General features: G+C 43.1%; 1 protein-coding gene across 11 annotated transcripts in view; it reads left to right on the top strand.

The window, feature by feature from the left end:
- The window catches only part of Eif4g3 (eukaryotic translation initiation factor 4 gamma 3), a 205,253-nt gene that overhangs the window by 48,841 nt on the left and 131,291 nt on the right, over window positions 1-25,121 (top strand). For 8 of the 11 annotated variants that reach the window (XM_035439494.1, XM_035439493.1, XM_035439490.1 and 5 more), the window contains one exon: window positions 8,440-8,568. The exons of the other annotated variants lie outside the window; for them this stretch is intronic. In XM_035439494.1, the coding sequence (XP_035295385.1) occupies window positions 8,440-8,568 (129 nt within the window). Of the gene's footprint in view, window positions 1-8,439; window positions 8,569-25,121 lie in introns of those variants that run through there. 11 annotated transcript variants of the gene reach the window in all.

Genomic DNA, 25,121 nt, shown 5'->3' with positions numbered 1-25,121 from the left:
TAAAACTCCTGACCTAGTTTTTTGTTTTGTTTTGTTTTTTTGTTTGTTTATTTTTTGTTTTTTTGAGACAGGGTTTCTATGTGGCTTTGGAGGCTGTCCTGGAACTAGCTCTTGTAGACCAGGCTGGTCTCGAACTCACAGAGATCCACCTGCCTCTGCCTCCTGAGTGCTGGGATTAAAGGTGTGCGCCACCAACACCCTGCACCTGGCCAAGTTTTAAAAAGTTCCTAGCACTCTGTTTTCTTAGTGAGTAGTCATCTGTAGACTTGAGTAGTCACTTCAGATAAATCCTTTGCTGGTCATGCAAAAAGTATCCAAAGTTGGACAGGCTTATTGGAATGCCTTTGTGTATTAGTTAGGTTGTTTTGTATTCATTTATTTTAACTTAGTTTATAGAAACTTGTCTTTGAAATATTTATCAAAGATAAGTCAAATTTGAGGGATCGATCCCATTAATGAACCATGAACATTCAAAGACATACTTGAAAAGTTTTGCTAGCGCATTACAGGATGGAGAGACAGAAGCCTGGGGGAGGCATTAGCTGATGTGTAGTATGTTTGTTATGAGGCTCTGCAGTAAGTCTGTCATGTTGTAGAACTTTGTCCCTTGTATTTAGAGAAATTAGATTTTGTGACTGTTAAGCTAGTGTGTAATGTGATTGCAGTCACACTAGTAATTGAATAGTGACTGCTGTCGTGATGGATGTCTGTCTAAAGGCCGGCTGGAAGGGAGGTTTTCCTACTCATTCATTTTCAAACATTCCTTTGTTACTTAAGTTGCTTTTTAAGAAAGGAATTACTTTCATGCTATTATTTTTCTTTTATTAGTTCAAATTAGGAACAAGCTTGCTTCACATGTCAATCCCTTCTCCCTTTCCCTCTCCTCCCCCCAACATCCCACCTGCCCCTAGCCATCCCCCCTCCACTCCCCAGGCAGGTTAAGGCCCTCTAAAGGGGCTCCCCAAAGTCTACCACATCGCTATTACAGTTTTGATTCTTGTAGGCAGTTTACATATTATATATTATCTCCTGTTTCTTCCATTCTGTAGTTGTATGTAATGTCTAGAAAATCCTGTTTTTGTAAATTTTCCCCAGCCACTGAGTGTTGAGTGGACCAGCACATCAGTGGAGGTCCTACTGCAGAGGAGCCTGATCTTGCTCAATCAGTTCTTGTGAGCAGTAGTGTCCAGCCAGGTAGGAGTCTGGTTGACTCTGCCGTCACCCCACAGAATAGTAGTCTGCTGTTTTTAAAGCATCGACATGGTGACTTATTTACATGCATTGAGACACCCCCTGATGCACAGCGTAGTGCACACATTCAGGTTGTGCACACTGGCATTGTGAGGCATTCTTCCCAAGAAGACTGAGTCTCACTAAGTAGCCAAGGCTACCCTGGAACACATAATTCTCCTGCCTCAGTTGTCCTACTTTTGAGAGTGGCTATGGGTCTTTTGTTTGTTTGTTTGTGGCAGGGTCTTACTGTACAGCTGAAGCAGGACTAGAGTTTAGTATGTATCTTAGACTGACTTGAAACTCATGGCGTCTTCCTGTCTCAGCCTCCCAAAATGTTGCATTTACAGATATAAGCTGTCATGCCTGCTTTTTTGGGCTTTTTTATGATTTTTTTTTTTTTTGTGTGTGTGTGTGTGTGTGTTTATTCCATGTGTGTGCATGTTTATGTACTGGAGTGCCTGTCCTGAACCCAGGTTTGAGCATGTAGAAACCAATGGTTGATGTAGAATGACTTTTTTTATTGCTTTCTACTTACTCTGGTTGGTTGGTTTGTAAGACACGGTTGCACTATGTAGCTCTGGCTGTCCTGGAACTCACTATGTAGATTAGACTGCCTCTGCCTCCTGATTGCTGGGGTTAAAGCATGTACCACTGTTCTTGGTTTCTTCTCCCTCTTCTGAGGCGGGGGTTGAGGGTGGTGGTGGTGGTGGTGGTGGCGGCGGCAGCAGCGGCAGCGACTCTCCCTGAGCCTGGAGCTCACTGTTGTGGCTTGACTGTCTGGCCAGGAACTCTTGGAACACACTGTTTCTGTGCCCCCACACACTGGGGATCCAAACTCAGGTCTGAAGATGGAAGGTAGAGCTCACTTGTAGCAAGCCTCTCCCTGCCCTGATTCCCCTCTAAAGTACTCCTGTCCTGCACCGTAGGCCTCAGAGGCTGCTTGTTTGTTACCAGTCTGGGTTTGCTTTCCTGCCTGTCTTTGTATCTGCTAATTAATGACATTTATGAAAGTTTAGATTCTTTGTTAATATTTAATGTGATTTCTCATTAAATGTTAAATCAGAGACCTAATTATAATATTATTTAATATGTATCTGCTTGTTTTTCCTTCTTCAGAAGAAGGATTAACCTTGGAGATGTAAAGGAGTGCTCGGCTGGTAAATGCCAGTTAAGAATGGCTTTCAGATTTCTCAGTTAAGAGTAAAAAGAATCTGTCAGAGTACGTTAGTAGTGTGTTTCTTTAAGCTGTGGAATATTCCATCCCCTGAGCCATTTCATAAAGTGTCCCATGACTCATTGCTCAGAAGTAAAACAACTCCGTGGAGCGTAGTGGTCAGACAGGTCCTTGGAAGATGGACAGCTGTAAGAACTGTGCTGGATGTTGGTTTTAGAAAGGAAAAGAACAGAAACAAGGTCATCATCTTAGAGAATAGGGTTATTACTGTTATCTGTTGGTGGCATGATGGAGAGCCCATTTTTCACTGTGATTGGTGGACACTGGCCAGTGTACTTTGCACTTGATACTGTTTTCGATTTCATGAGCACACCTGGCCGTATGGGACACCTCAGGACACCACTTGAGCCCGATTGATGGTTTTGTTCATTGTGTTTCACGGTTTACTCTGAGGCTGGCTAGGGTCACAGTTCATGGTAGAACCCCTTGTTTAGTTGCTGGCTTTAAGTTAGATCCTCAGTACTTGTATGTATGTATGTGTAAACTGTTTCTTGGTTCAATTTCCATATAGAATGTTCTATGTAAGGGAACTTATTTAGGTTTTACAAATTCTAAAGATACATCGGATATGTTAATTTTTAGACCTGTAAAACCAGTGGTACAATTTTATTCTTTCAAGATTAACTTTTAAAAGTTTACGTGTATGCATGAGTCTATATGCCATGTGTATGGCGGTATCTGCAGAGGCCAGAAGAGGGCATTAGATCCCCTGCAGCTGGAGTATAGGTGGTTGTGAGTTCTGTAGTGTAGGTGCTGGAAACAGAATTCAGGTCCCCCTGGGATTCAAAGAGTAGCAAGTGTTTTTAATTTTCAAGCAGTCTCTCCAACCCCTTTTACCCCCCCCCCCCCCTTTATTCTTATTTGTTAGTTTTTCAAGACAGGGTTTCTCTGTGTCACAGCCCTGTCTGTCCTTGAACTCACTTTGTAGACCAGGCTGGCCTTGAACTCTGCCTCATCCACCTGCCTCTGCCTCCTCTGCCTCCCAGTGCTGGGATTCCACCACTGACAACAATCCATTTGTGTTTTTGACTCAGGGTCTCTCTATGTAGTCCTGTCTGGCCTGGTGGTCTGTATAAACCAGACTGGCTTCAAGCTTGCAGAGATCCTCCTGCTTCTCCCTCCCAGAGTGCTGGGATTAAAGGTATCTGACACCACACTCCTCTAAATACATTCTTTAATAATTAAAAAAATTCCAAAAAAGTAATTATTTTAAAGGAAGAGACTTTGAATGTCCAGTTCAGGGCTCTGTGTGTGTATGTGCCTGTTTTTCTGTCGTTCCCCATTATTAAAATTTTACATTCACACACATGTGGAAGAGGCATAGTATTGAAATGTATGATTCTTGTAAGTTCTTAGGCTATGTTAGCTGGATTGGGTGGGAAGCTTTATGGGAGAAAAATCATTACAATTTGGAAGTTGATCAGGCATTTATCTGGAGTGCTAATTGTGTCCTAGTACAAGCCAGGCAGTCACAGCCAAGGTTTGGGGGCATGATTGTTTTCCTCTTCTTTGTTTATTTTTAAAGAAGGGGTCCACTTTGTAGCCTTGGATAACCTGGAACTTGTTAGGCAGACCAGGCTGGCCTTGAACTCACAGAGATCTGTCTGCCTGTAACTCCCAAGTGCTGGCATTTACAGGTATGAGGCTCCTTTTGTTTTGTTATGTGCAAGGTAGGTTCCACAAAAGAAAGTGCAGTGGAGAGGGCGGTTACCTCACTCTGTTTAAACTTTTGCTGGAAATGTGGGATGCACTCACACAGGGAAGAGCAAGCTGTAAGATGTGGGGAAGATAGATAGCCACCACCACCCCCCTCCAAAGGAAAAAGCTCAAATTAACTAGCAACTTTTGACCAAAAGCAGACTCCTGACTGAGGCTAAGCAGAAGTCACTTGTGTCCCACCACAGTGTGCTGTTCTGTCCTGTTTGAAACTCCCCTTGTCGTACTGTGTCTTCAGGCCACTTGTCCCGAGATAAAGGAGGAATGCAGTTGTGGTAGAAGCAGGCCAATGATGCCTTTCGGTTTCTTTAAGGTTGGCAAAATATGGCAGCCTGGGCATGGAGGCTGTGTTGAGTAGAGGAATTAATGTCAAGAGGAGAATTAGATTGACATTATATACATGAGCAGAACCTATGTAATCGAAAAGGGCATGTAGGCTTGTGACATTGGAGCATGCTAGGGGACTGACAACATCAGAATATTGTTTGTTGAATTTTGAGGGTGTGAATGGTAAAAGAGGCAAAGTATAGCCTCAAGTGCAGTGCTGGGAGTGTTCTGCCCTGACTCCATAAATCTGAAGAAAACAGTTGGTTGTGGCTTTGCATGTCTTTAATATAAGCTCTTGTGAGGCAGAGGTGGTTCTCTGGGTTCTAGGCCAGCCTGGTCTGCATAGTGAGGAGACCTTGTTTCAGGATAAATAAAACCCCAAAAATAAAATAAAAATAATAATAAAAATAAAAAATAGTAAAAATAAATAAACAGAAATCTTGGATAGCGTACCTAGAAAGGTTTAGGTTACATTCTGTGTAGAGTGTCGAGGAGCTCTGTTCACACTGGGTTCATGCTACAAACAAGCGTCTTTGTTTGAGGTCATGAGTTCCTGGCTATCTGAAAATTGGCTGTGTAGACCTCATCTTTCCCCAGGGATTTCAAGCTTTTCTCATAACCCAGTGTGAATTTAGGAATGTAGATTACAGGAGTGGAGGGTGTGAGAGGAGGCTGAGGCAGCAAGGGAAGTGCGCGTTGGGAAGACAGCTCTCACTAGATAGATGTTTTTGGCAGCGGGCTGTGTTGGTACATGCTGGTCACACAACATAGCACGTACATGTCCACCAGTAGGCTGTCTGCAGCTAATTTGTGTTATGGTTCTGTGGGCTGAAAACAGCAAGCAGGACATTTGGGGTGCTGTGCCAGCATTGCTGGGGCCTCACTCTTGGTAGATCTGCATTTTTATCCATCTCCCAGGTGATGTCTAGGGACACACTGAAAACTGCTGCATTAGACTAAACCCATCATATCCTCCCAGGTGTGACAATAAAAATCAGAGTGCCAATCATTTCAGTCTAAAACTGTCATGCAAGGTTTTAAAACCAACACTTTACATATTGGTAAGAAAATTAAACACAGCAGCTACCATGTATGAATACTTTATACTATCAATGTGAAGCATACATCACTTAATGGATTACATGAATAGGTTTTTTATTTTACTTTTTTAATTTTTTTAAGGTTAAAGGAAAATAGTTTATTGAGTATACTGCAGGAGGCCAATGGACTGAGCAGAGTTCTGCTTGCATCATAGGGCAATGGGCTATAAAATTCTCCATTCGGGAGAAGTAGCATTATGGTTTGGGTGTTTGCAGATGTGTGATTGACACTATTTGAAGGTGGACAGCCCACATTGGCCAGTGTACAGTTCTGCAAGGTCAGCTTGGGTTGATGGGCAATTTCTGCCCTCCAGATGAGAGTCAGGCAAGCCACTCAAACCTGCGTCTTTGTAAGACAGGTTCTTTTTCTCTTTTGCAGAAAAAGAAACTAAAATTTTTTGGATTTATTTATTTTATGTGTATGAATGTTTTGTCTGTGTGTGTGTATGCGCACCATGTGTGTGGGATCAGAAGAAGGTGTCTGATGTCAAAGGAGTGGGTGTGAGACAGTTGTGAGCTCCATGTGTGTGTTGGGAGTTGAACCCAGGTCGTCTCCAAGAGCAACAAGTGCCAACTCCTGCCCAAGCACAGCCACACCAGTAGTCAACCCTGGGTCTCTTAAGACCAACATTCTTGATGCTGCTTGGCCTACTTACAAGATTCCTGGAATAAATATTTATAGTCTGCATGTTTCTGTTTTACATTTGTGTTTGGGAGGCAGTGATGTGTAACTTAACTCAGAATGGGACTTAGTGACACTTCTGTGACACTCTGGTATCTGTTAGATTCCAGAGCAGTCTAATAGGATGATTTTGATAATAGTTTCAGTTTATAATTAATTGCTGAATACTAAGCACAGAGTTACACTAGTACCTTGGCATTAAAACCAATTGCCTTAGATCATTTATATAACCAGGTCACTAACAATGGAAAGTCAGCAAAGAAAGCAATGTGTAAGTATAAAAATCACGTTTTAAGATGGAAACTTTCTGGGTGGTAGTGTCACAGGCCTTCAGTTCCAACACAGAGGCAGAGGCGGGCAGATCTCTCTGAGTTTGAGGCTTGCTTTGACACCAGAGTGACTTTCAGAACAGCCAGAGCTCTTACACAGTGAAACCCTGTCTCGAAAAAACAAAAACAACAACAAAAAAGATGGGAACTGATTCCTGGGCAGCCTGCCCTCTGTGGAAAGCCAATTCCCTTGACAGTGGGCTTCTGAACTTGTGAAAGAGAACATGGTATCCTGTTGGATGGACACACCCTGGAGCCTAGTCCCAGAGAAGCTAGGGAGAAAGGATTGTACAGTTACAGGTTATCCTGGCTTTGTTGTGAGACACTGATTCAGAAATTGTTTTCAGATCTTCTTTTGACCACAGGAACAGGAAAAAAACAAAGTAGAAACCCCAAACAAAATCACCATGGCCATTTTGTGTAGGGCTGTAACCATGTGAATGTTATTGCTTGTTTTTGTATTTATATTAAAGAGCTACTTACTATTTTATTTTATGTGTGTGGGCATTTTACATGCATGCCATGTATGTATTACATTCTCTCTGTGTGTATAATTATTAGATTGTGTGTGTGTGTGTGTGTGTGTGTGTGTGTGTGTGTGTGTGTGTGTGTGTGTGTGTAACAGTATGCATTTCTGTTCTGGAGTGTGTGGACTCCAGAGGCTCTTAGTAGGTTCTACTCATGGCTATCCACCTTACCTTTGGAAGCAGAGTCTGTTAGTGAGACTTGGGTTTACCAGTTGGCTGGACAGGAGGACTGTTGAGCTCTGTAGATCTCTAGTCTCCATGCCCTTCTCTCCCCAGAGCAGGGTTTGCAGGCGTGAGTCCTCATGCATCTTTAATGTAGGCGGATCAACTGTGGGTCTTCATGCCTTTGTAGCAAGTCAATTGAAAATGCATTTAATATGCCTGACCAACCCAATCATACAAGAATAGCGAAACCTGTTTTTACTGTCCTCAGAACATTTAGATTAGCCTATCATCAGGCAAAGGGCTTTATAGTAGTGCTTGCTCTTACATAATTCATCAACTTGTATGTGTGTTTTTGTGCCATCTAAAGTTTGGGAAGAGTCTCAAGCCAATTTTAATTGGGGAAAATAACTGCTTTTATTCTTGTCTTACAGTTTTTTTGTTTTGATACAGTGTCATGGAACTCAGGCCAGCTGTGAATTTGAGCTTACTGTGTAGCCAGGGATGACTTTAAACTCCTGATCTTTCTACCTGTGTTTCCCAAAAGCTGGGGTTATAGGCCGGCACCACCAAACCCAGCTCATGTGCTGCTTGGGTTTGACTCCAGGCTTGAGACAAAAATCACTCTTCCAGCCTTTCCCTCTTCTCTTGAGGCAGCCTCACTGTAGAGCACAAGCCAGCCCTGAGCTCAGCATCTTCTGCATACTCCTCCCTCCAGAGTGCTGGGATTATAGGCAGGCACCATCATGGGGGCTGTCTGGAGAGTCTTGACAAACATGTCACTGGATTCTCACTCACACTACAGAAAAGCTGGGCCTCTGCAGTCGCCTCTTCACTTGTATAAGGATTTATTTCTTGTGTCTTTAATAAAACACTTGATACAGTTTCAAGTTTCACTTCATTTAGCATATTTTTTGATTTAGGATTTTTCATTTGTTTGGAGACTATACTTTAGGAATTTATCAAACAGATGGAAATATTCATGTCTTCTCAGATAATAAGCGCCTCTTCAGACTAGTACTAACTAGTTTAGTGTCGTTTGTGAGGTACACTGTCCAATTTTAAACAATGATTTCAGCTGTACTTATAGATCTGGTTACTAATCTGCTGTTCTTTCATTTCCTCACAGGTAACACAGGTAGCAAGACAGCCGGGACCCCCAACCCCTTCCCCTTACTCAGCACATGAAATAAACAAGGGGCACCCCAATCTTGCGGCCACGCCCCCGGGACATGCATCGTCCCCTGGACTCTCTCAAGTAAGAAATGCAGGTTTTCTTAAAAAAAAAAAAAAAAAAAAAAATTCCTTACAATCCTTGTATTTCAGTTTCTCTAAGCGAGACCCTGCTCATTGGCGGTTAGCACAGAGCCCTTGAATGTGTGGGTCCCTTGTGCTGTGTGTCTGCTAGAGGCTGCCACTGCATACTTTTCATCTTGGAGTGATTGTGTTTAGTTTTTCTCATGTATTTGAGAAATTGGTCAGTGATTCTAAAATTAATTAAGAGAAGAAACTTGGGTGTGCTGAACCTGCCTTTTAGTGTCCTCTGCCCTTCCCAATCCTTTTTGGTGGAGGGGACAGTGCCTTACTGCTTTTGTGAAAGGCAGATGACCTTTTCTGTAGTGTAACTTGGGTGGGTTTTTTGTTAAGTTTGTTTTTGCTGGAGTTCTTTGGTGTTTGTTATGAATTGGGATTCTCATGAGGTTTTACTTGATGGGCAACACAGACATTGATCTGGTTTTAGTGCATTAGTGGGTCTCTTGCATCCCAAGTCAGTCTCGAGATACTGTCTGTCCAGCTGATGACTACCCCCACCACCTGCTTAAGAGCTGTCTAGAATAGGAGTCCTTGGGAAAGGAACCCTGGACTTCTGGAAGAGCAACAAGTGCTCGTAACTACTGAGCCATTTCTGTAGCCTACATTTAAAACTTTTGTTTTCATATTTTAGGCTTTTTAGAACCATTAGGAAGCTTCTTAAAATTAATAAAAACAATTCTAAAACTGGTTATTATTATGTTTGGGGTTATTAATCATAGTTTAAGCTACAGAAAGTTCCCAACAGGAATTATAATTTGCTAGACCATAATCAGTCTGTTTCTCTGTTAAGGACTCTGTGAGTTAATTTGTCCTGGACTCTGTGAAATGTTTGTTTGTATATAATAGAACTCTCATTTTTAAATATTTAAACTCTTACTTGTTTGCTTAGCTCTTGGACAGAGCTCTCCAACCTGTAATTAAGATGTATTTGCCTGAGTCTCATCAAGAGAAAAATTGCAGTGGCTTGAGTAGGGAACGTTGAATATAATGAATTCGTATAACAGACTGTAGTAGAGATGAGTTGAATGAAGGGAAAGGACTCCAAGAGTGTAAGAGGGGCAGATGTGTGCAGAAGCCCTTCCTAGGGCTGATGTGTCTCTACTCATGGTGGAAGGGTCTGGAGTGCTGCACAGTTGAGCTTGCTCAAAGTCCTTCCTCTGGAACTTACTAGAAGCTTGTCCTGTAGAATGTTGGGAAGCTTATTTCTCTCGCATTGATTTCTAACAAAGAGCTGCTGCAGCTCCAGGCCTTACAGTGACATTGCGTGAGTGAGTTGAGAGTCTCCAGTGATGGGGGTTGTGCCACACGCTATGCTTGCTGCAGAGTTTCCTTCTGTCCTCTTCCTCACTGAGAATTTAAAACTTCCAAACGACTCTGTAGATAAGTCAGCCACACACTCAGACATAGTATTCATTGCATAGAAAATGCAAAAAGACTCCTAAACTTTGTGCCATTGTTTTTAGATGTAGTGTATTCGTTTGCTTTCAGTTGCTTTGAGAAAACAATGGCTGTCTTAGGGTTTCTATTGCTGTGAAGAAACACCATGACCATGGCAACTCTTAAAAAGGAAAATATTTAACAGTGGTGACTTGCTTACAGTTCAGAGGTTCAATCTATTATGGTACATGTTGATATGCAGGCCAAAGGAAGTAGACTGTCTCACTGGGCCTGGCTTGCATATATGACACCTCAAAGCCTGCCTCCACACACTTCCTCTAGCAAGACCACACCTACTCCAGTAAGGGCACAGCTACTCCAACAAGGCCTCACCTCCTAATAGTGCCTTTGGGGGCCATTTTCTTTCAAACCACCACACTGGCCAAAAGCAACTTGAGAGGAAAGGGTTTATTTCAGTTTCCAGCCTACAGTAAGTACATCATTGAAAGAGAGGCAGGGCAAAGCTCAAGCATGAACCTGGAGGCAGGAAATGAAGCAGAGGCCCTGGAGAAGTAATGCTTACTGACTTGTTGCCTGTGGCTTGTTCAACTTTCTTGCTTATAGTACAGTACCCGGGATGGCACCACCCAGAGTGAGATGGGCCCTCCCACATTAGTCATCTATCAAAAAAATGCACCACAGGCTGCCCACAGCCAAATGGATGGAGCCTGTGGCTGTTTGAATAAGAAAGGCTCCCACAGGCTTATAAAGATGTGGCCTCATTGGAGGAAGTTTGTCACTAGTGGGTGGTGGACTTGGAGGTTGCAAAAGCCCATGCCAGGCCTGTCTGTGTATGTCTGTATCCCTTCTTCATTTCTTCCCTACTTGCTTCCTCTTCCTTCCTCTCTTCCTCTCCCCCCTCCGTCACAGGCTGTAACTCTTAGCTGTTTCTCCAGCTGCTCTGTGTGCCGCCCTGCTCCCACCATGGTGACCATGCCCTTACCCTCTGAAACTGTAAGCAAGCCCCACTTAAATGCTTTTTTTTGTAAGAGTTGCTTTAGTCAATGGTGTTTGCACAGCAATAGAACAGTGGCTAAGACAGAAACATCTTCTCAGTTGGGGTTCTCTATTTTGTGTCAAGTTGACAGAAACTTAACCGGCACAGTTAGATAGTGCCCCCTTTCGAGTTCTGGGTAGGCTCTGGGCCTTGTGTAAAGGGAGTGGTGTGGCCCGCTGAGTGGGCCCTGGTGGCGATCTGCCCTTTGGAGCAGGCTGTCGCTCCCCTCGTGCAGTCGAGGGGAAGCTGTTTGCAGGAATGTTCTCTGCTACAAGTCCGCAAGTTAGTTAGCTGTTGGCTGCTGGGCACTGCTGCCCACTGTACTGCACCATACATCTGGTCAGAGCAGGCTGTGCCAATCTGGGAAATGGTCAGCAGAGAAACCAGAGTTTGGAATTGCTATCAGGATGGCAGGAGCCAGAAGGCAAAGTCTCCTGAAGGTTGCCTGTTTAGTGTCCTTGTTGACAGCATTGTGTCGGCTGAGACTTCAAAATATTTATAGAGCCAGATCCATTTTCCCATCATAGGCAAATAGGTCAGCTTTTGAGCTGAAAGGCAAGCAACTGATGGTTGGTAAGGAAGGAAGGAGCGTGAGTCCTTCATAGCTGAGATTTTTGCTGTTTCAGTGTATGATTTGACCCAAGCAGCTGGTCCAGAACATTTCAGTTTCCTGAAAGTCAGGGCTTCCTGGAATTGCACAGTTAGCATTTAAGAAAGGATGTGTTCTCAGTGGTGTCAGTTGTGAGGCCACGAGAGCCATCATTTTTGCCATTTCCTCAGCAATCCTTAGATACTAGAACACATGAATAGCTAGGAAACTAGGAAAAGGGCCACCAGTTATCTCGGGTTCCTTTGTGCTCTGTCTGCTGAGATCACACCTGATTGGATGAGTGGGCCCAGTAAGTTGAGAGAGAGAGAGAGAGAGAGAGAGAGAGAGAGAGAGAGAGAGAGAGAGAGAGTGCGCATGCAGGTGTGTCCCCTGAGCTATGTCCTTAGTCCCTTTTTTACTTAATGTTCTGAGGCAGGGTCTCACTAAGTTGCTCAGGCAGGCCTCATTTGAGGCAGTCCTGTTTGAGTCACTCCCTAGCGGGAATTATAGGCTTTTGCCACTAGACCAAACTCTTTTGCTACTAGACCAAAACTTTTTTATTATTAATATGACAAATCATTTTACTTACTGGTAACTTTTATATTTAAAATTTTCCAGTTCTATGAGGAAAACAATTACAGTTTCATGACTTTGACAAAGAGCCTTACTAAGTAGGGAAGGTTTAATTTTTCCTAATTATATCTTGTTGGTTACATAGATGAGTGTTGAATTTCCTTAAACAGAAAAACAAAGTTAAAATTTACAATTTTTCTATTTCCTTTCCTTCTTTTAAAGAATACTTTTAAGCACACCTTTAATCTCAGCATTTGGGAGGCAGAGGCAGGTTAATTGTTTTGAGTTTGAGGCCAGCCTGGTCTATAAAGCAAGTTCTAGGATAGCCAGAGATGTTATACAGAGAAATCCTGTTTTAAAAAAACCCAAAAGGGGCAGAGGGTTAAACTTATGTGTACATATGTTTTCTTGAACATATGTGAATTTTGGTATATGTCCCACATGCATGCCTGGTATCTAGGAGGCCAGAAGAGAGTGTTGGATGCCTTGGAAAGCCACCAGAGGGGTGTTGGGAATAGACCTTAGGTCTTTGCAAGAGCGAGTGCTCTTAATTGCTGACCCATCTCTCCGGCCCTCTTTTCCTCTATCATGAAGTACATTCTGTCTACAGTGCCTTTGGAGGGAGTGGTGTGTGGAAGCCACCTTGGGGGCAGCTGAGGATTTCTTGCTATCTGTAGTACTGACAGCATGCGTGCTCTGTTGGTGCCAAATGCTGTTTGTTTTTGATAATATATTCTCGTATTTGAAAATAAATTTCGAAAACTATTGTCTTTTTGTTCTTGTTGTTTGACCCTGGGTCTTGTGTAGCTCAAACTTACTGGAAATTTACCAGATAAATGAGGCAGGCCTTGAACTCACAAACCTGCTTCAGTCTCTGTTTTGCTGGAATTACAGTATACCATCATGTTCAGCTAAAACAAATACTGTCATGTATTGGTATTCACAATACTTGTTAATGTAAGTAAACACTATCCTGCTGTTGTGGCTCAGGACTTTAATCTCAGCACTTGGGGGATGAATCAGCAGGATCAGGCATTCTAGGCCAAGTTCCCAAAAGAGAAGGAAAAAAAAATGAATAAGCTATAAATACCTGCGACAACCAAATGGTTTGTTTGTGGTATGTTGCACAATTGTGGTGATCAGTTTTATTTGTGGTGGCTTAATGTGACAGAACGACTGGGGAATTTCCATGGCCTTGTCATCTTCTGCTTTTCTTTATAGGACAGCAGTGTGTTCCTGTTGGTACCTTGTCTTAGCAGTCTTCTAACTTTGAACCCAATCCTAGAGGAAATTTTGGATGTGATTTCATTGTGCTTTTCATTGCATTGCATTGCATTGCATTGCACAGAGCTGCAAAAATAGCCCAGTGATTTAAAAAATTCCATGCTTGATTTTTAAGTGCTGTTGTTAGAGTAATGACTAGTTGTTGCTCAGATTGCACAGTGAGCCCAAAGTTAAGGTTCAGCTTGGCAAAACTACGCCATCTACACAGGTAGAATCCATATTAGAAATCTCAAAGTGTAGGGGCTGGAGAGATGGCTCAGCGGTTAGGAGCAGTGGCTGCTCTTCCAGAGGACCCGGGTTCAGTTCTCAACACCTATGTGGCAGCTCACAATTGTCTGTAGCTCCAGTTCCAGGGCATCCGACACCCTCACACAGAATACATAGAGGTAAAACACCAGTGTACACTAAGTAAAATCTTAAAAAAGGGGGGGGAGGGAATCTCAGAGTATCAAGTCAACTTCTTAGGAAATGAAAGGACTTTATAAGAACCAAATTGATTATGGTGTCCTAGGCATTCCTTTGTTGTCTTTTATGTGGTTTCAGCTTTCGTTTGGTGTGCCTCATTTTCACCTAAATGCTGCCAAGGGGAAGAACAGTTTTTTTCTGGACACAACTGGGGACTCTTCATGACCCCCCTTTGCTGTCACTGGGTGTTTTGAGTAAGTTATTTAAAACAAATAAGCAAGCAAACAAAAAAGCCTCTCTTTTCCCTTTCAGGTTTCCCTCAGTGGACACTTAAATTTCCTGTAAGATCTGAGCCTTTCTGGCCTGAGTGTTGCCACTTTGTAGAACTAGTGAGATATGCAGGTGGCTTGTTTGGTTTTTTGTTTATTGTTTTTTTGACAGTTCCAGGTGAGGCCTGTCGTGGAGGTGATGGGCAATCCCAGAGGTGTTCTGAGTAGCCAAGTCTTGGTACACAATAGAGTGGTGCTTGGAAATGGAAGCTCTCCCTGAATGCCGTTTCCATCCATAGAAACCGTACATACAGGTGAATCTTGGGAAGGAGAACTAAAGTAGGGTAGTGTTTGGTTTGTCTTTTGTTTTGAATGCCATGCTGGGGATCAGCGTGTGATGCAGGTCCTCTGCCACTGAGCTAGAGCCACAGTCCTGGAACAGATTACTTTTTGTAGAGAACTAGGAAGTCAGACAGTAACATTTCTGGCAGAAATACCCTCTGTGTGCATGTGATTGAGCAGGGTGTAGGGTAGACCGTCAGGACCCAGAGGGAATGAGCACCACACTCAGAGAGGAACTGGGTGTCTCTCAGAGAGTTTGTAGGGGTGTAGCGAGTGGGGCAGGACAGTTCGGTAAAGGACCATTGCCTTTAAAGGGAGCAAATAGGAAGGTTATTTGAAAGTTTGTGAGTTGCAAGGGGCAGTATATAAAAGCTCCTTTTTCCCATCCTTTCTTTTGAGACTGTTTCTCTTGTAACTTACGATGGCCTCCTAGTCCAGGCCTCTGCCTCTTAAGTGCAAGGGTCATTTCTAAACTGTTGGCTAGTTAGTTGATGGACCACATTTGCTTTTCCTACACAAAATAAATCTCAGGCTATTGAATTGCACCCCTCATTTTCTGTCTACTCAATAGATGTTTTGCATAGATACCCACTAATGGCATTTTATACATATAGAATGTACATAAAAGAAATTACATTGCCAATATCTTGTCATATTTCACAGGTGAAACCAGTGTCTTTTCTGTTCACTGTTCCCAGTGCTCCATTTCCAGGCACCATCCTATATTACCAAGGTTGTGTTACTTCTAAAAACCTCTGGGATTGTCCATCCCCTCCATGACAGCTGTGCCTCACTACAGTTGATGCTTGCCTTCACCAGATAATCTAATTAGTTAAGAGCAGCGTGTAGTTGACACAGTGTTGTTGGAAAGATAAACACTAAGTTATTTCAAAGAGAGGGCATTCAAAACATGAATTTATTATATTAGCCAAATGATTAAGATGAGGCTGATGTAGTCTAGAAGTTACTACTGCTGGAAGCAGCTGACATGCACACAGCTGCAGAAGAGAGGCAGAAATGGTGGTAGTGCAAACCTTGTCTGTGTGTTCAGAGGATGCTTAGGGATGAAGCTCAGGGCCAAAGTGGTGGCCTCTCAGTGCCCAGTATCACAGGATGCCCTTCATCTGTAAATTCCGCAGTTTGTATGAGCTCCCTTATTGCCTTTGGCTGCAATCCCAAGTTATTCCTTAGTGTGAAATGTCCACTTTGTCCTTTTTATTATTTTTCCTGGTGTTGTTGTTCTTTTAGACTCAGAGCACTGTAGTTCCCTGTGCTTAGAGCATCACGTCTGACTCTCTTTTCTCAGTGAGTCTGCTCAGGGAGTGTGATTGCTAAAGAGGCATTTGGCCATAGACTTTGTTTTTATTTGTTTGATTGCTTGAGGGTTTTCCAGTATAACCCAAGCTGGCTTGCATTCTCCATCCTCCTGCCTCAGCCTTGCTGTGGCTGGAGTTACAGCTCCTGCCACCATGTCTGTTCCTGCCTTTTGCAAAGCTTTTTATGTTGTATGAAGGTGAAGATTTCTTTTAGGAAACTAGAGCAGGTTTAGAGAGAAATGTTTTGCGTTACCAAGTAGACAGGTAATAGAAACCAATATTTGAACAGCAGCTGTCACTTGCCACTCCCCTGGAGTGAGGGAGGTCAGCTGTCTAGTTTCCATGTTTAGGGAGTGACTGAAACTCTTGACTGTTGTTGGAGTACTTCAAGGTTCACACTGGGAATGGAGAAGTTGGGAACAGAAGTGATGACTCAGAGGCCAGCTGGCTCATTTACATAACCATTTGGCAACCTTTAGAAGGGAGGAAGTATCTAAGGCACTGGAGGCTAGCCTGGGAAGAAGAGCTGTGTGAAGGGCTGACCTACAGCTATCACTCTTGCTTCTTCCACTCTGAGAATGGTCACAGCAGCTTGAGCACCAATAAAGGCAGAAGGTCAAACCATTTGGAGACAAATACCAAAGTATTAGAAAGCGGGATTATAAAGCTTTGCGTTATCTGTATAAAAAATGAAAACTATCAAAAAGGTGGTCTTCTGTTTAGCTTGTCCGCACTCTAAAAGCTGTAAGGAATAGACTTTTGAAGAGTGGCCCTCTCTCTAGGGTCTTTGAAAAGGATAATGTCACAAGGGATGATAGTGCCATAAGGCCCTCAAAGGAATGCTCAGTCTTCAGGAGACAGAAGGGCAAATTCTAAAACACATCGCCAGGTCTTGCTCAGATTGGAGATGGGTTGTAGGCATGTCCCACTCTGCAAACATTAAAATATTTGCAACTAAAGTGCTAAAAGCTGTTCTTCCGAGATCACAGAATTTATTCACAGCAGAACACAGACCAGTGTTTATGGATACTCTTTAGTTCTAGGTTGCCATTGCCAGGATGGTAACTGGATTGTCAGGTCACCTTGTGACACAGGTACGGTTATTTCCATTTTGTAGATTGAGATGAGTGGTTTGATAGCAGCCAAGTCAGCACCCCCAGTTCTCAGCTTCTATGTATTTTTTTCTGGTACTCAGACTTGAACTTTGGGGATCACCCATGTGAGGTAAGTGCTCCACCACTGAGCTACATTCTCTAACTGCAGTCCCCAACTTCCCCAGCCTCTTCTTGTATTCCCATAATTCACTGTTATACTTCAGGCTCATTTTTAGATGTGAGGCTTTTAGAACTCATTCTGGAAATACAACTGTCATTCACAATATGTCCTTTGAAATAACGTCTCTGGTCTGAAGACATGGCTCAACAGTTTAGGTACTTGCTGCTCTTGCTGGAGATCAAAGTTCATGTCATAGGACCCACATCAGGTGCTTCACGTCACCCGTAACTTTAGCTGCTGGCAATCTGACATCCTCTTTTGACCTGTGGACAACTACACTGGTGTGTGTGTGTGTGTGTGTGTGTGTGTGTGTGTGTGTGTGTGTGGTGTGTGTGTGTGTGTGTTTCGTGCGTGTGTGCGTGCGCAGAAATAAAAGAAATAATATGTTTCATAATATTGTTTGGGGGTGGGAGATGGCTCTGTAGATAATTACTTGCTGTGCAAGTAGGAGGACTCAATCCTAACCCTAGCACCTACATAAAAAACTGGTGTGATGGCATATGTCTATATTTTAGGCTCTGGGAAGCAGGAACAGAGGATCCTGAGGCCTCATTGACAAGCTGTCTAGCCAGTCGATGAAATCTGGGTTTAATGAGATACCCCATCTCAAGAAATAAGATGGAGAGAATTGAGTATGATAACCTGATGTCATGTTTGTCTTCCACACATGAACATGCACCTGCAGGTACACACATGTAGGCACACACACTCTACACACAAAAAAGAAACAATACATTTCAGTTTTTAAGCAGTCATCTTGAAACACCTTTGCTAAACATGTGGGCTTTATAAAAATTTATCTGCCTGGTGGTGGTGGCACACTCCTTTATTCCCAAGGAGGTAGAGGTGGGTGTATCTCTGAGTTTGAGGCCACCTGGTCTACAGAGCGAGTTGCAGGGCAGCCAGACTGTTACACAGAGAAACCCTGTCTCAAAAAACAAAAACCTTTATCTGCTCAGTATTCAAAAACGAAGAAGAGTTGCGGGACTCACAGAAGATTATGTCTCCTGTGACAGATGCTTGGAATGAGAGCCCTGGCTGAGATAATTTTGGATGAAAGGAAGAATCTAGAGAATAGATAAAGTTTGGGCTAGAGGGAGAAAGTATCACAGATGAGAGAGAGGGTGTCTGAGCAGGTGTAGGCAGTGTTGGGTCTAGCCCTGACCCAGCCGAGCAGATGCCGTAAGTGTCTGTGGGTTTCTGGGGACTCAGTGAACCAGCAGGATCTTCCTGCTGGCACCTGATGTTTCGTGGCAGCAGAGAAGGAACTGGGTTGCTCGTCTGCGTAGGGTGAACAGTATAGTTACTATTGTGAGACTTTGATGCACCCCAGACACAAATGTACTCTGAGTGCCATCCTTGTAGATGACTTGCCACGGCCCAGGGAAAAGCATGGCTTGTCACCTTGACCTAATTATTAAGAATACAAAAATGGTTGTCCATGGGGCTTCCTTTGATGTCATTGCTCAAAATTGAGGGGTTCAGGACTGGAGAGATGGCTCAGTGGTTAAATGCATTGGCACCTTTTCCAGAGGTCTTGAGTTCAGGTCTCAGCAACCACATAATGGCTCACAGCTTCTATAATGGGATCTGGTGCCTTCTTTTAGCATGTAGGTATACGTGCAGATAGAGCTCCATATACATAAAATAAATATTTTTTAAAATGGGGGGTTCTTAGTTCCATCTCCCCCTGGACTCAGCTGACGCTGTGCATCCCATTCCTCACAGATGCATTTCATTGGTTGGGGCTGAGCCTGGGTATTGTGACGAGTGCCCAGCCTTGAGAAGGCAGGCGCAGGCCGTGCCCTTTGCTCCTCACTGCCACAAGTGAGCTTCCTGAAGAGCACCTAGCCCCTGTCCTAGAGCACACACACAAGTGAAGAGATGAGACTGTTTCTTGATCTGGAGACAACCTTCCTGACCAAAGCGTTTTTGTGTAGTTCTGCAAGAGGTTTTCCTTCTGTGGCTGCATTAGTCTGTAGCTTCTGATGATAGAGCCGGATTATATGCTGAGGTGTGGTGTGGTTTGGATAGCCTGTTGGTTGCAGGTACCTTTGCTTCCTTGCTGAAGTTCAGTGGGTTCCAAGTGTTTTAAGCCTGAGAAACAAATCCCTCCATAGGATTTGTAGTGGCTGACCAGACCCATAGTATGTCCTGAGTCCTTGGCCAGTGAAATTAGTTATGAATGGAATTTTGTAAAGTTACTCCCTTCAACTATTTAGCAATGTGAATGCTTTAATTTATTTATGTAAAAGGGAAGATCTTATTGAGAGTAGGTGGGTAGTTAACACTGATAAACTTTAGAAGCATAACTGTCCATTGAGATCTTTTTCTGAGGAGGAAGGGGCTCTTCAGTCATTCCAGCTCTTCTCTGTGAGGACTCCCTTGATTGAGTTCCTGAGCTGGGAAATGAGGAGACTGTGGATATGACCTAGAGAATGAATGAGCGAGTGATCTCTCTTTCTGAACGGAATGTTTCTAGAATACAGTCAGCAGACGAGCATTCATGGAAACAAGTGTTTAGATAAAGTGAAATACTGTCCTCACCTAGCTCATTTAAAGTAGTTAAAGAAATGAACACTAGAGATTAAGGAGTTTTTTGTTTGTTTGTTTGTTTATATGTTGGTTTTCTGTGCTGATATTAGTATTTCAGTTTATAGAGTATGGTGAGAAATCAGTTTGCTTTCAAAATTGCCACATTCTAGGATTCTGTTGATAATGATAAATATTTTGACTTGGGTTGCTGAAGGTGACAAGTAGAGCTGTTGAAATGGATGGTGATGAATGACTAAAGCTATCTGCATTTGTTGAGGACAGAACTCATGAGCTGTCTGTTTATAGGGTAACAGTAAGAGTGATTGGATGACTTTAATGTGGACTCAGTGTGTACTGTGTCTTAATGAATGGATGAGTTGCCTAAAACATTCATTCACAACGTTCCACAATTAAGTAGAGTAGTATTTGTGACAGATAGCCCTCCACAGTTGTACAGTGCCCCTGGTGTTGAAAAGCAGTTTCATTCAGAAATGAATAACCTCTCCACTGGAGCACTGTGTGAAGAGGCCTGGAGAGGAGCAGAGCAGTTGCATTTTGTAAAAGATTTTCCATCACTTAGATAGCTAAAAAGAGATTGATCACACATCTTGCTGAATTAATCTCTGTGGGCTAGAGCACCCTGCAATCACATCCAGAATATCAGAAAGTTCTCATTGTGCTGTAGCATCAAGGCAGCCTTAGACAGCATTGTACATGCTTTATAATTCAGCATTTGAAGCAGTTGTCCCGAGTTTGAGACCCACTTGGGCTACATAGTGAGACTCTACCTTTAAAACAAAACAGAAGTTGTGTGCTTATAAGGGAAGCTCTGGTGCACACCTTTAATCCCATCACTCAGGAGGCAGAGGCAGATGGATCTCTGTGATCTGTGAGTTTAAGACCAGTTTGGTCTACATAGTGAGTTCCAGGACAGCCGGGCTATATAGAGAGACCCTGTGTCAAAAAATAAAAAATCTTTTTTCTTTCTCTTTTCTTTTTTTAAGGTTTTTTGAGACAGGTTTTCTCTGCACAACAGCCCTAGCTGTCCTGGAATTGGCTCTGTAGACCAGGCAGGCTGTTCTCGAACTCAGAGATCCACCTGCCTCTGCCTCCCGTGTGCTAGGATTAAAGCTGACATTATTGAATTTCAATAGTAGATTTCTAGTGCCTTTTCGTGCCTCTTTAATTTCGGTTCATGATACTTTATTTTTACTAAAGGTATTGATGTAATTTTTGCTGCTTCATGTTTTAGGAGTCTGTTCTGTGTATAATTTATTTCTTTCATAGTGTGTGCTTTTAATTGTGTGTGTATGCATACAAAGTGTGTGCATGTGTGTGGTCATGAGAGGTCAGAGGAGAGACTTTATGGAGTTAGCCCTCCCCTTTACCTTTATGTGGGCTCTGGGATAGAACTCACGTCATCACCCTTGTGTGGCAAGCCCCCTTCCCATTGCCCCTGTAAAGCTTTGTACATACAGTGCGTTAAAAATCCAGTGACCTTGGTACTATCTTGAAACAGAAAGAGTGAATATGAACTTTTCCTAAAAGCACTCAGCAGCCTTTGTTAAGGTAGCCATAGAGCCTGTGTGACAGGAAGTTCTGGACAGTGGCCCCTCTGTTCCCTGCCTCTTTGCCAGCCAGTTCTCAGTCTGCTCCTGTGATTGGAATTAGCCCGTAGTTAAGTACATGATCAGCTTCTGTATATATATGTATATGCTTTTATTTTCTGAGGTGTGTGTGGTGCACATCAGGGGCCAGAAGATGTCTGTGTAGTTGGTTCTCTCTGTCTTTATGTGCTTCTGTAGGGTCACACATGCTTACCCAGCTTTAACAGCAAGTGCCTGGCATTCCGAGCCACCTTGAATGAGTTGCTTTTTGGTGCTTGAAGTCCTAACTTCTTTATGTTGGTTGTCACTGTTCCGCTCACAATGGCTAGCTGGTAGCATTTCTTTGGCACTGGGTCATTGCTTCCCTGTGTGCAGAGGTCTTTTCCTTAGCTCTGTCAGTTTTGCTGTTACTTCTGGAGCCAGAACAGTCCGATTCAGATAGTTGCCGGTCTGGTCTCTACCACTGTCTTAAAGTAGTTTTGTTCCCTAGTAGTTTGTTTGGCATTTGACCCATTTTGAGTTAGCATTTGTATATGGTACGGGGTCTATACTAGCACATCCTTTTTTGGGTTGGTGGGTGTTAGCAGTGGGACCTGCTCTTCCACTGAGCCACTCCTCAGCCCTCATGAACCCTGTCAGGCTTGTATGTTTTTAGTTCTCTCAGCACCATTGATTAAAAACACTGCTTCTTTGGGTGGTGCTTTCCCATATATTTGAGGGGTTTTTTGTTTGTTTTCTTTTTCTTTTCTGGGCACCTTGCCTCAGTCTTTGTCAGTGGTCTTGTTACTACATCCTCACTACTGTGGTTTGGTTTTTGTAGATTTGTGATAAAATTTCAAGTGGAGGGATGTGAGCTATCCAGCTAAGTTCTTTTAATGACTGTTTAAGAGTCCTTGGAGGCCCAGACCAGTGCACCAGTGTGATTATGTGTGCATACACACCTGTCTGTGGGAATCAGGTCTCTCCTTCTACTGTGTGGGTTCCAGAGATCAAACCTGTGTTGTCAGCTAGTGCCTTTACCTGGTGAGCCATCTTGCTAGCCCTACTTAATATATTATTTGTCCTGTTTACCTTGTTGGTTCAGGTTCACTGCAGGTACCATGTACTTGAACTATTGCTTTAGTAGCCTTTATCTGGTATCTACACTGATCTCTGTCTTGGCTTCCCTTTGTGTAATATTTCTCCTAATTAAACACATCTGAAGATAGCAAATGCTGCCTCACTAAGCATCTTCTAAGATAATTCCTGTTTCCCTTGACACATGATTTTAGTCTGTCCCTAAAACCTCATTCTCTGACTTCACCTCACTCTACCTCATTTAGTTCTTCCCCTGCGGTCACTTCGTGCTTCGCTTAGGTAACATGTTCTCTTTTCTGGGTTCTGTGCTCCACCGATGCTCCTTGTTGTGCCTCCCCAGGATGCTGCTCTCTCTACACTGATGACTGAAGGTCATTTTTTGCTAAGTTGTCATTGTCGAAGCCACCTGGAAATCTTCCCGTGAAATTCTCTCCTTTGTGCATTTATACTTAATAGACCTGCATTTTACAGTTGCACCGTGAAGGGTGGTATCTTTTCCCACCTAACCATGCGTCTCACTGTTCTCAGCAACCAACCAGAATCCATACACTTGCTGATTGCTTCCCTTACTCTGATCTAAAGAAAAAAAAAAAAAACTTTGGAACCAGATGGTGATTACTGGTGCCGTGATGGGCATCCTCAGAGGAAAATGAGCAGGGTTACGCTGGGCGTTGGTGGCGCATGCCTTCAATCCCAGCACTTGGGAGGCAGAGGCAGGTGGATCTCTGTGAGTTCGAGGCTAGCCTGGTCTCCAGAGTGAGTGCCAGGATAGGCTCCAAAGCTACACAGAGAAACCCTGTCTTGAACCCCCCCCCAAAAAAAAAGAAAAGCAGGGTTACTCTTGAGGGTGTGCTAGAGTGAAGCCCCAGTGGTGCATTATTGGTCATGTTCAAAATGCACAGGTCGTGTAGAGTGCAGGATACTTGCCTCCAGGTGGACTAGAGACTTGTGCCTCCCACGCAGGTAGGGTCCACTTGAGTTAAAGGGTCCTGCCAGCCTAATTAAGGAAACAGACTTACTGGTGGGAATGGGAAGAGCAGCTGGGAGTTATGGTACTGTAGTTGCTTCCACCAAGTTTCTGGAAATCAAAGTGGAGAGCCAGTGGTGGGATGGGGGTGAAGGGTGACTCAGCTCTTCTCTGACCCTGCTCTTGTGATGTCTGTTTATTCTCAGGGTGAGTTCTCTGGGAGTCACATTACACAGCAGGCAATGTTGACTTAGCCAGCTCAGCCATGATCTAAATATAACTTGTGTGGTTTTTTTTTTTTTTTTTTTTTTGTCAGTTTCTTTTAGTATTGCAAGATGGAAGTCAAAATAGAGACCCAGCATTGAGTACTTTCTTTTATAAATGCCAATATATCTCCCTCCTGTACTATTGTTCTACTTGTAGCATTATGATGGGAGCTTTGGTATTTAAGTGCAGAATAGAAATGGAAGATATCCTTATTGTCTAGAAAGCAATTAAGTACAATTTTATTTTATTTTCTATTCAAGTAGGCCTTTTAAGTACCATTGTTGATGCAGTCATTGTTAAATTTTTATGTAGGAACCCTGTTTTCCTTGTTAAGTTATAGTAAGTCCTCTTATTTATTTGTTGGATTTCCTTGCTATTGGATACTGGCAGCAGTTCTTCTACTATGGTTTGCACACACTCTCCCATGAGGAGTGTTTGCACCCCACATGCTGTGACTGAGTCTTTAGTGTGTCCAGATGTGATTGTGACTGTGATGCAGCAGCCTATTAGCATTCTGGCTTTTGAGGGAAATAACTCTGAGGAGCTGAAGCACATATCATCACACTCTGCTCATTTGTCTGGGAAATGAGTTTTATGATTGATGAGTCTTTTTGATATTTGGGTACCCCTGCTCTTTGGCGTTCAGCATATGTACCCCATTAACATGATTCCAGATTATGTTTAATGGCAAAGGATGCCTGGATTCATTAGTGCAGTGTTCTGTTTGTCTTGCCTGGTGCTTGGCTGAGTTGGGGTATTGGGTCCATGTTAGTGTAAGCACTCACCCCATGCATAGTGCTTGATGCTGTATAGAAAAGACAACACACAGTGATCTAACTGTGCACTTGGTATTTCATGAGCTGTTTTACTTTCTTTAGAGACAGGACTCTTTATGTAGCCCTGGCTTGCTTGCAACTCATTCTGTAAACAAAGCTGGCCTTGAACTCACAGCAATCTGTCTGCCTCTGCTTCCTGAGGTCTGGGATTAGGAGTGTGTGCTGGCTTGCTCATCTTATTTCACATTTAGGAGAATATTAATAAACTGAGATCTGCTTTCCAGCAGTACATGGTTAGAGTGTCCGGTGCTATTTCTATTTTAGCACTTTTTAGTTAATACAGTCCTTTGGAATTTTTTGCTAACCTAGAATGGAATTTTAATTGTGTGTCTTCTGATTGATTTCACATCAGAGGGGCCTGACTTGGATACCATTTGAAAGGAATTCCAACAAGGTCTCTAGTTAGATGTGGTCCTGTATCTATTCCTTTCCTAATTGATAGATCACATATTGTTCCTATTCGATTATTGAAATAAATAGCTCTGTAGGTAAAGAGCTTGTTGCCAAGCCTGATATCTGAGTTCCGTCCTGCACTCCCATGGTAGAAAGAATTGACTGCCACAAGTCCTTTGACTGCCTCATGTGCCGTGGTGTGCATTTAGGCACACACACAGTAAACAACTACATGTTTTTTAAAAAGGTTCAACGTTGTGTTGAACTAGTGATCTGTTTCAAAGAACAAATCCTAAAATATTTGGTGGATAGAAAGGAATCCCCTTGC

This window comes from Cricetulus griseus, chromosome 2, assembly GCF_003668045.3.
Source record: "Cricetulus griseus strain 17A/GY chromosome 2, alternate assembly CriGri-PICRH-1.0, whole genome shotgun sequence".
NCBI classification, from domain to species: Eukaryota; Metazoa; Chordata; class Mammalia; order Rodentia; family Cricetidae; genus Cricetulus; species Cricetulus griseus.
This window is presented reverse-complemented; position numbering and strand designations above follow the sequence as displayed.